The sequence below is a fragment of the Clytia hemisphaerica genome, unplaced genomic scaffold (assembly GCF_902728285.1).
Source record: "Clytia hemisphaerica strain Z4C2 unplaced genomic scaffold, Clytia hemisphaerica genome assembly, whole genome shotgun sequence".
NCBI classification, from domain to species: Eukaryota; Metazoa; Cnidaria; class Hydrozoa; order Leptothecata; family Clytiidae; genus Clytia; species Clytia hemisphaerica.
The window spans coordinates 1,745,874-1,756,746 of record NW_027103674.1 but is presented as its reverse complement, the minus strand read 5'-3'; the positions used below and the strand labels follow the sequence as shown (position 1 = coordinate 1,756,746).

The window sequence follows — 10,873 nt, the reverse complement described above, 5'->3', positions numbered from 1 at the left end:
CTTATCACACCCAAGTCACTTTTATATGGGAGATTTCGGGGAGATTTCACAGATATTATATTCTTTTACACTCTTTAAATTGCCTACATAATTCACATATGCTTTCAAGGTGCTAATCCACCACACGCTAGAAAATAGCGCCCATAAGCTACAGTGTAAATAGGGACGATAAGGTAGTCCTAGGTTCGAAATTGGCCAGATATTATCAAATTTCAAGTGAAAAATTGTTTTGTTTTTTATTATCTGTAATCACTTTGTTATAAATGTATTTTAAAGAATTTATTTCGTAATTGTTTAAATTATTTTATACCATTTTATATAATACAAGTCTTTATATTGTTAAATGCAGTTTGAAAAATCCATCTTAAAACATAAAAATTAATTTAAATTCGTTTTCATAAAATAACTACTTTAACCTTTACCACGCCGAGGCCGTAAATTTACGTTCTAATATATAGCCGAGGCCGTAAATATACGTTTTTCATGGGGTGTTAAGAAAAGCCGCCCTACCGCCTTAAAGACGCCTTTAAATCCCGGGAAATGTCTTATATGACAGAGAGAAAATGTAAACAAACTATTTTCAATAGTTTGAAACCACCTACTTTCGATTTTAACTGTCAAAACAAACTGGAAAATCAGGCAAATTATTCTTTTGGAAATTATGAGCTCATTGACTGCTGTAACTAACTTTTTATGTTTATTTAGTGGGAAATGGTTTGTTTTATTGGTTGGAAATGTTATGTATTGCTTGTTTGTAGTTTATTCAGTGTTTGAGGTAAGTTTCTGCCTCCTTATTCTTTAGTATGACGGTACATTAAGGGTGAGGACTGGAGGCTTGTCGGCCGTCATCGACCGTCACCGAAACCCAAGTTAAGGCTTCTGATAAGGCTGCAAAGAGTTTCAAAGTGTATATACTATGTTATTTCTATTGCTTTCATGCTGGTTGATGATAGGAAAGTCATTTTTAGCTGTTTTTAGTGATATTTCCCATAAAAATTACCTCAAGGGGCCTCTGTCTTACGTGACTCTGATTTACGTGGAAATTTTCTCGAAAACCAAGGTTTTCTAAAAATGAATTCTGCCTTTTCTAGTAAAGGTAAGATTGTGATTTTTTGGCTAGCAGTTGTAGTTATAATGGTGGAAACAATGAGCCAGAAAATTATGGTATCGCAAATGTTCTCCCCACTTTTTTTTTAACCGAAACTTAAAATTTTGAAAAATATGACAAATTGCGTTTTGAATTTTTTTCAACTCTAAGGCAGAAGACTACTGTGTCACCATTGATAGAGGAAAATCCTTTATTTTAATATTTTTAGAAAGCAGGATAGTTGGGCTTTCCAGAATGGGCTTATTCTTTTTAATCGGTTTAGTAGATCAAAAGTTATGACGGAAAGCGTAAAACTGTCATTTTTCCCAAAAAGACAAGGCGTGCACGGGGTGAAGTTCCCAAAGAGAAGGCGTGGTAAAGGTTAATCGTAGAAATTTTAGCGAGACTAATTTTAGCGTTTTAGCGAGTTTTCCCTATTTTCGCTAAAATAAATCTCGCTAAAACACGCCGAATCGCCAGATCGCTAAAATTTATCCGCGCAAAATTTCTGGTTATATTGCCTTGATACATTTTTATCAATAGAAAGGGTTTCAGTGCAAAGAAATGCTAGAAATCGAAAGCAATCAATGATGTAATACGAGTATTCGCTAAAATTTATCTATGCGAAATTTTTTGAAATCGTGATTCGCTAAAATAAATCCAAAAAAATCAAGATTTTCCTGACTCGCTAATATACGCTAAAAGTAGTCTAAAAAATCGATTTAATCCACAAGTTATTGTCAGCCATTAAAAGCTACTACGTTCTCTATTTAGGCTAAACTCTGAATTTTCTTTGGCTTAAGGGCTCTGACCATAGTCCAAAAATTGATTTTGGTATTTGAACATAAAAGTTATATTTCAGGTTCCTTAACACTTTTAACAAAGAATTGCCTTTATAAATTGCTTTTTAATCTAATCCCTTAAGAGTAATTATTTAATTGCAAAAATGACGTTATAAACTTTAAAAAGATGTTAATAATATGTTGCATCGCCCTCTTTTACAAAAAGGGCTTAGTTTTAATGGGTAATTAACTTTTTTGTTTCAAAAGTTCTTTACACTGTCTGCAAAGAATTGAACTATTTTAAATTTTGCGGAAAATTTCTCTAAAACGATGTGTCAAAAGTTATGACTGTTTTTTTAAGCAAAATCCAGATGAAAAATTGATGAAAAACCACTATTTTGAAGATTTCGAGACAAAGAAGCATTTACAAAAATTTTCCGCAAAAATTGTTATTGTTCGGTAAAAGATACACCATCTACTGCGAAAAATTTTTCAAAATATTTTTTCTTCGCCGAAACTAAGCTCTTCAAAGTTGAAATACTCTTCCTCGCAAAAGTTTTCATTTTCTTCTTCATCAAATTTTTTCAATGCAATTTTTGATTTTCAGATTCAGGAATAGTTTGTCTAACAGAAAATGTATAACATGCCATAGTTTTGTTGGTTACATCAGTCAGAAAACACATTCTAAACACGGCAATTATGAAAAATTCACTATGGTCAGAGCCCTTAAGTTGCATCAAGCTGATTTAGCAGATTTTCTAGAGGAACCATTTTTTTTTTGTTTAATTTTATTATGTAGTGAAAAAAGTCTTGGTTGAGGCGGAAAACATTTTGTAACCTAGTCGAAATTTGTCGACTCAAACTTAAACTCACAAGGTGAAAATTTAGTCTTGAAATTTTTCGCTCTTCACCGACCCCTGACTTTATTTTCCCTGATTCTTCTTGATAAGGTTCTAAAAAACAATTTAACCTTAGACGGTTATAAATAAATAAACAAAATAAATGAATCAATCTGAAAATATCTGCAGTCGTTTATTAACAGTCGGTCATCCAACGAAACATAACATATTTTCAATTGAAGTTAAAAGTTAGAAGAATCTGCCTCTGAGATGAATTACTTGAAGTTATGTTTTGAAGCAGATATGGCGAGGTCTTCTGATGGTATTCTATATTCCGAGTTATCTTTACCAGTCAACCAATAGGTGGTCATTCGTCCTTTACCTTTGACTTCACGTTCACCACGGCAAATGGATTGATAACCACCAAGGTTTTTCAGTACTGTATACGTGCTTTCCGACATGTGGATTTTCAAAGCTGAAAAATCAAAAGGATAAATCTGATAAAAACCGATCCCCGAACCTTTTTTGGGTCCAGCAAAAAATCTGACGATTTATCACTGTATCAACGTAAAAATTCTTATCTAAAATTCACGTCTCGGGATAGGATGACTTACACTAGACCTAAGAGATTCGTAGAAATTTGTAGAACAGAAAATATTCTTGATTACAACTGTATTGACAAAAACGAGCGTTCTATTTTGCTAATGAAAAGTCCTAACCTCTCCTCCCTTCCCTGTGACTTGGGGCGATACCCTTAGATAATTTGCAATCGAAGTTGGGTAACTATCTTTTTACATTCGGGATGTTTTGAGGAAGAAGTATAAACTCACCATAACCACCACTTTCCATACGAGAAGCTGTATTCATTGTATCACCAAACAAACAATAACGCGGCATTTTCAAGCCGACAACACCGGCCACAATGGGTCCAGTATTCAGTCCCATACGAAGCTGTACTTGAGAACCGGGCATGTTTTTGTATCCGACGCCGTCAATGGTCGTCATAAGGGCCAGTGCCATTGACGCGATTTCTCCGGCGTGGTCGTCACCGTTACGTGTTGGTAATCCCGAAGCCACGACGTCTGTATATCGTAAAATATTGTTGTGTAAGATAAACTTTGGCCGTACTCCTCAAAACTAGTTATAAACATTCAAGTTACTTTTATTTTATGAAGCTGTAGAGTGACAAAAAGCTTCGGGTTCTTTCTGTTAAGCTTAATTATGATATCGAACAAGAAAAGTAGACATCTAAGTCTGTCTCGTTTAAAGACAAGCGGTATCTAAGAAAAATTCAAGTACTTTTGAGACTTAGGAAATATTGAAGTAAGAAAAATGTTTTGATTATTCAGACTTACAGCAATCTCCGATAGTTTCCACTTTGTAACAATCGAAAGATTCGATAATATCATCCATAATCGAATATAAATCGTTCAATAATTCGACCACTTGATAAGGTGAAGCGTTTGAGCAAATTTGACCAAAACCAACACAATCACTGTAAAAATAAAAACAAATAAAGGCAATTCGTTCTTTGAAGGCTGAACTTGCTGAAACAAGAATATACCGTAGCCGTTCAGCTATCAAAGTCAAGGAACCTCTTTTGATACGTAAACGTAACGATTGTAAAGCAAAAAGTACCTGAAATAGATGGTGACGCTGGCAAAGTATTCTGGCTGCGGATTCTTTCCCAATTTCAATTCTTCAGCTATCAATGGTGGCAACATCTTGCCTAGAAGTAAGTCTCCTTTCTCTTTCTCTACAATAATATCAGCAGTACGTTCTGCGACGATAGATTCTAAGCTAGTTGTGTATTGCTCCATCAATTCGATCAAGTTATCCATCAATTCACCACGATGTGGACAGATTTTACCGAGTTCCGACAAACAATATTTAAATTCTGGTCTGCTTTTTGGATCTTCGTTCCAACACATTTCGATGAGTTCCATCATCAGGGAGGCTTGTACTTCTTCGTTAGGTAGTTCATCCTCTTCGATAGCCGGTCGTAAACAATCCATCGTCACATTCTCTTGATCACTGCATTGCTAATGAAGACAGAAAAAATGTTTAGAAGAAACGAAAATAATTTTTACGAGTTTCAACTTTTGGAAAGTGTTTATGCGCCCGTAGTCTTTACTAGACGTCACCCACATTTTTTCTACGCAATTAACGTCTATTCCACTTTGCGAATTTTTCGAATGTTTTGAGCCCTGTTTTTTTGACGTCACTTTAAACTTTCGAAGCTCTTGCGGTAGCAAAAAAATCCAATTTTTCGAAAATCGTCAAAGTGGAACTCACTAAGAAACGGGATGAAAATTCCCGGTTTTTGGTTAGGTGCTCGCTAATGCGCCCGCGATGTGTTTTAATAATAGAGTTGTAATGATAATTTTAATAGAGTGCAGTTGTTAATCCAAGGTTTTCAGAGAAATGAGAACACGAAAACTTTGTATTCTTTGGTGCAAGAAACTTTTGAATTTAAACGCAGCATTCTTTAAAGATACACTACCTAGAATGAACAAAAATTACCAGCCAATCATTGTAAAAAGGATTTAAGTTTTCAAGCAGTGGGACTTTACAGATTAAGACCATGTTTGTACGTGACGGTTCCGTTTCACTCCGAAACGAAATGAAGCCATTCTATTGGTTAGAAGTGACATAAAACTTGAATGTAACCAATCGAATGGCTTCATTTCGTTTTGAAGCGAAACGGAACCGTAACGTGTTAACATAATCTAAGTGTTAAGTAACATACTTACCACAAGATTCACCGTTTTTGGAGGTTTAACGAGTCTTCCAATAATTTGAACAATTTCGGAAGGTTCGAGTTGATCAATTTCGTGAAATGGTGGGTTTCGTGTACACATCTGTACCATGACAATTGCGAAACTAAAGTTGAGAAAAAACGTCTTTTTATTATATCTGTCCCAAAGAGACTCAGAATAGTGAAGGAAGAGGAGCTACAATCCCCCAATTTATATCTGAGACACTTCACATGGTCCCCTTTCCCCCATTGCAAGCATTGAGTTCTCGGCCATTTCCTGACTCAACACTAATAGTGGTGTCCAGTGGACGAATTTTTATCTTGCAAATTGTAGAGTCAACAATAAACGTTGTAAGATGGGACAAATCTAGAAGATGCGTGTAAAGGTGCCCTATGATATATAGACAGATGGGATCAATGGCATGTAAAGACTGACGCGTATAGAAGTGTTAACATACTCCACATGAAAAAAAAAGAGCAGATCGACTGGGTGAGAAAATACATTTCAAGCCTTGGAACATGCAAAAAATTTCCTTGGATGGGAAAATCATTCACTTTACCGGTATGAAATTAGCCCGGGGTCCACTTAAAGTTTTTTTTATAGACTGGATGGCGCGATTAAGTGGCCCGGTAGTTTATGTTAAGATGCTTTTGCTTAGGCGGGCTGTAAAACAATCCGCCAGATTTTAATTGTTTTTGGAAGGCAAAAACATTATGAAGTAATGTTTTTATTTGAGAATAAGAGATTGCAAATCTGTTATTAATGTTTGTTTCTCATTTTTGATTATATCATTCAACTCCAAGTAGTTTTATTGCCACTGATTGCCATTTTGATTTTTAACATTTTCTCTCAAAATGGCGACCTCACCAAACGTTCATAGTCTACTCCACTGGACTCAGCGTCATAAAAAATTATCAAAAAGCAAAGTTCAGCCAAAAGTAGACTCTAGTCTAGTATGAAATGTACTTTTCCACCCAGGTAATTTACTCAAATTTTCCTGTGCCCACCATTGAAATTCAGACTCAGTATAAACGCAAATCGTTAAAGATATAAATTCTAAATATTATATATAAGACCATGTTTAGACGTTACTGTTCCATATCACTTCGATACGAAACGGTGCCGAAACAAGTGTGAACGTAAAAATTCGAAACGTCAAAAAAGAAGACGCTACAAAGAAAAACAGATCGAAACAGCTTCGCTCCACTATTTTCATTGGAACGGAACTGCTCCGTTTTCTTGCTCCAAAACGTTCCGAAACCAATATGAGCACACTCTCGTAACGGAAACCATACCGGAGCGATACCAAACCGTAACGCCTGAACATGGCTTAAATATCTAACTAGACTCTATAAAACGTATACCTGTACATATCGCCAGCTCTTGATCCATAACCAACATGATCGGGATGCGAGACGCCACTTGCTGCAATTTCTGGTGCTGTCCACAATAATGAACTATTTGGTGTGACAAAAAGAAGACAGTGAAATAAATAGCACCATGGCTTTAATGTGTAAAAACCAGAAAATAATCCCATTCTAAGGCGATTACTAGGCTATTGTTTTCGTAACCATATTTGAAAACGACCCTCGGAATGCTATTAAAATTGGGGTTCGTGTGTTGTGCGAACGAACAAAAAATATGAGAGAACTTACTAATAATCACACTCGTCCATCTCGTCCAGCTTCGGTAAACTGACACCGATCCCGTTTTCTGGTGCAAAAACACGAACACCTTCTTGACCAGATTTGAAAGATTTCATTCCATAATCTAAATGTCCAAAATTTATTTTGAGTTACAGTTACAGTTTCAGCTACGTTTCCATGAAAAGGCACAAGGCACTTTGTAAAGGGTTGTTCAATAAATGTAAAACCAGCACGGATAAATATAGTAGTGTAAAAAGATCTTTTATTAAGCCTACATTGTGACATAGATTTATAAAGCCTGAAGGGCTAGGTGTCGTGCTTTGGCTGAAAAGTGTGCCGAGGTTAGGTAGGAAATCCTACCTAGGTCACGCGACATTACAATAAAATTTCAGCGCTTGACCAATAAGAAGCTTCGCGGGCTTTCGAAAACAAAAGCAGCTATATTTTTTGCGATATTCACTTTTTTTTGCTTGGAAGAGCTTAAAGCACGACATCTAGCCCTTTATCGACATCTTCAGGCTTTACAGAAATCTCAAACAAACAGACGTAAATCCTGGACATCATGGAATAAAACATCAAAACAACAACGTTTTCTAATAACCATCCTGAACGTTGAAACAATTTTGTGGCGAAACTACATAAAGAAACGTACCAGAAAGTTTGATAGTCCACCTGCTATCGACCAAACAATTGGAGCTCTTCAAACGTCCATGTGATCCAATAGCTGTGTTTTGCAAATACATCATTCCTCGACAAATGTCCTGCGAGTAGAAAAGGAAATATTAGGTTCCTTCCGACTCAACAGCTGACTGACAGATATGCTATTAGAGATGCTGTTAGATTTACTGCCAGATTATTTAGCAAAGAAAATTGGATGTAGCCTTCATAGCTGGGAACACGAAAACTCACTTTAGTTGAGGCAGCATCATGAAAAACAGAACATCACTGCAGCATAGAGGTAACAAAAGACTTGAGAAAAAGAAATTATCTCAGGAACGGAGTGGTACGTAAATCAACTGTTAATTCTTTGGGCTGTGCTTCACGGTTTATCTTCTTAAGGAGAAGAGTTTGACACAGCCCGAGATTGTCTCAATTTCAAACAAAACAACCAATAACTTGGTGTATCTGACGTGGCAGCCCTGGTTGATTACCTTCAAACAAAACAAAAAGTTCTCAGAGTGTGTCGATTATAAACAAACCAACCTTTAACATTGAGTATCTAAAATCCCATCCAAGATCGATATCATCATTAGACAAAATATCTTCCAAACTGCCTTTACCACAAAGTTCATTCAAGATGGCCACGTGGTCAGTATTGATGCAAGCTCCAATGAAGAGACAGAGATTTGGATGTTTGATGTCTCTCATTTCTTTCACTTCCCATCTCAATCGACTGTCCAGCTCAATATTTTCTTTCCGGATTAATTTGACAACAATGTCTTTGCCATTCCAACGACCTGGGTTATAAGAAATTTTTCTTTTAAACATCCCCTTTTCACAGACCAACTAGGACCCCTTCCCACAAGAAAAATTAGCCAAAATATCGTCCTCAGTGGAAAATTATACTCCAATTTTTTTCCCGGCTGAAAATAATTTGATTAAGCAAATCCTCACTGCAAAATATTGTGCTATTTCTTCCATCCCTACTGAATTTTCTGGATCGAAAAAAATGAAATTCAAAAATCCCAAGTCATAAAAAACCATGGGAATATCAATCCCTATCGAGTATTGGTCCATTATTTTTACCCGGCTACTGGCTGAAAAAATTATACCGGGTCTGTGAGAAGGGGATTTTAAATAAGCATGTCCAGTGGAGTCTCCGTACAATGTTGTGCATAATATAATGAGACTTTTTCTATCTAGTAGAGCTCAGAACAAGTGAAAATCCTCCCCCTGTCTACAAAGCTGTGGTGGTTGTGTTTTCTCTGCAGAAACCAACTTTGTAGACTAGGGAGAAGGGTTTTTCTAAAGAATTGTGTGGATTTAAAAAAAGTCCCATATATTTTGAACTTTATTGTAGCTCGAACACGCACGGGATGCTCAAACTTGTTCGAATTTCAACTTATGGAAGGTAACCTAATGTTTTTATTGTTTTATTGGGTTAAAGGGACGTTCAAGTTATAGAAATTTGAGTCAAAGAGACTCCACTGTATCAGACTGGTACTGATTTTCAAATACCGAATAATAAAATTTTCTCTAGGAAAAACCTTTATTGAAAAAATTGTCTACTAATCCACAGCTATAAAACGTTATTTAACTGGTGTAATGATGCAGGTTTTTTTTATAATATCAACGTAAAAAAAGGTCCTGTGATGAGGAGGATAAGATCTTAAATGAGAATCAAATATCAACTGTGCAGGGGTTGAACCTTGCAAAGGTTAGCTTCTGAGCTCCTGAACTAAAGTAAAGGCTGGAATCAGTGATTTTAAAGCTCGGAGAGGTAGATAGGGCGCCGCTTCGTGAATAAAATATCACATCTAGCGCATTTTTTCTCACGATGGATTTTATTTTCAATCTGATGTTTGTGTGGAACACACGCGTTTCAGATTGGAATCTACAACAATTATTACCTATAAACAATAATGGTGGCAGCCCATAAGAAGTTTCTAGTTAGGAAACTGCCAGAGAATCATTTACCTTGGTTATGGAAAACAGTTGTTTCAACTTTTTCTGAATCACTCTTGACAGACATCATACTAACCACACTGATCATGGACAAAGTCTTGGCGCTGCTTTTATCTTTAGCAGTTCGCATCATTATAGTATCCCATTCAACCATCCAATCAGTACTCATCAACTGCGCGTTCAATTCAATCTTCTTGTAATAGAGGCGACCAATATAGAATAAAACAGCAAGGATAGCCATAGCAACAAAAGTGGTTGGTACTGCGATAACCGCAATGTGTGTTTGACATCGACTTCCGGTATGACTTGATTCACAGGTGCATAGACCGGAACCGCTGTTTCCATCCGAACATTTTCCAGTTACGCAATCACACTTTTGGGAGCAATCTTTCCCATAATAATTTGGCTTGCATTTACAGAAATCACCGCCGGTACATTCTCCGTTCGTCGCATGGCAACCAAACCTTTGATTAATAAGCATGATTTGAATATGAAGAACACTATAAATCATCATAAATCATCCAGGGGGTAATGTGACATTTTAGGTGGAATTCCCAGTCGTTACAACTTAGTTCAAAGTTTTTTGAAAATTAAAGTTGTCTCCAGTAGTAGTGGATTTGAAGATGGGCTTGTCAATGGTGTTCTAGTATGGCCATTGATATACTTCTGCTTGAGATGTGGAGACAAGGATGCTACTCAGAGGGCTGCTGAAGGACTCCCACCTCAGTATGGAGAGTTCAAAACTTCCCTTAAGGAGTACCTTACAAGCCTAGATAATAGACTGCGTCCTAACAACGAAGCCAAAATCAAGCTACAGTACAAACGAGTCATTCATCATAAATCATCCAGGGGGTAACGTGACATTTTACTTTGTCAGTAAGGTTTAAACAGTGGAAAGAAAATCTCTGACGAGAGTTTTCTTAAGTAATGGGAATAAAATGAAAGGAATTACACAGTGACTACCAAAGGTTGGGTGTCAATAAAAGGTTACAGGGTACTGACAAAGTTTTCTACAAAATAGGGTGATGTCGAAAGAAACTTTACTTACTTCAAGCATGTTGGAGTGGCACAGTCATTGGTCGTATTATCTGTATTGATGTACGCTTCATGGCAAGTACAATTTCCTGGTCTGTAA

General features: G+C 36.4%; 1 protein-coding gene across 1 annotated transcript in view; it reads right to left on the bottom strand.

Moving 5' to 3' along the window:
• Positions 1 to 1,585: 1,585 nt before the first annotated feature.
• The window catches only part of LOC136803473 (uncharacterized), a 29,764-nt gene continuing 20,476 nt past the window's right edge, over positions 1,586 to 10,873 (bottom strand). The window contains exons 22-32 of the mRNA XM_067060213.1: positions 10,787 to 10,867; positions 9,751 to 10,202; positions 8,317 to 8,570; positions 7,766 to 7,874; positions 7,123 to 7,237; positions 6,832 to 6,924; positions 5,462 to 5,591; positions 4,347 to 4,750; positions 4,064 to 4,203; positions 3,539 to 3,790; positions 1,586 to 3,183 (exon numbers count right to left, since the gene is read on the bottom strand). Of these exons, the coding sequence (XP_066916314.1) occupies positions 2,984 to 3,183; positions 3,539 to 3,790; positions 4,064 to 4,203; positions 4,347 to 4,750; positions 5,462 to 5,591; positions 6,832 to 6,924; positions 7,123 to 7,237; positions 7,766 to 7,874; positions 8,317 to 8,570; positions 9,751 to 10,202; positions 10,787 to 10,867 (2,230 nt within the window). The 3' untranslated portion in view covers positions 1,586 to 2,983. The remainder of the gene's footprint in view (positions 3,184 to 3,538; positions 3,791 to 4,063; positions 4,204 to 4,346; positions 4,751 to 5,461; positions 5,592 to 6,831; positions 6,925 to 7,122; positions 7,238 to 7,765; positions 7,875 to 8,316; positions 8,571 to 9,750; positions 10,203 to 10,786; positions 10,868 to 10,873) is intronic.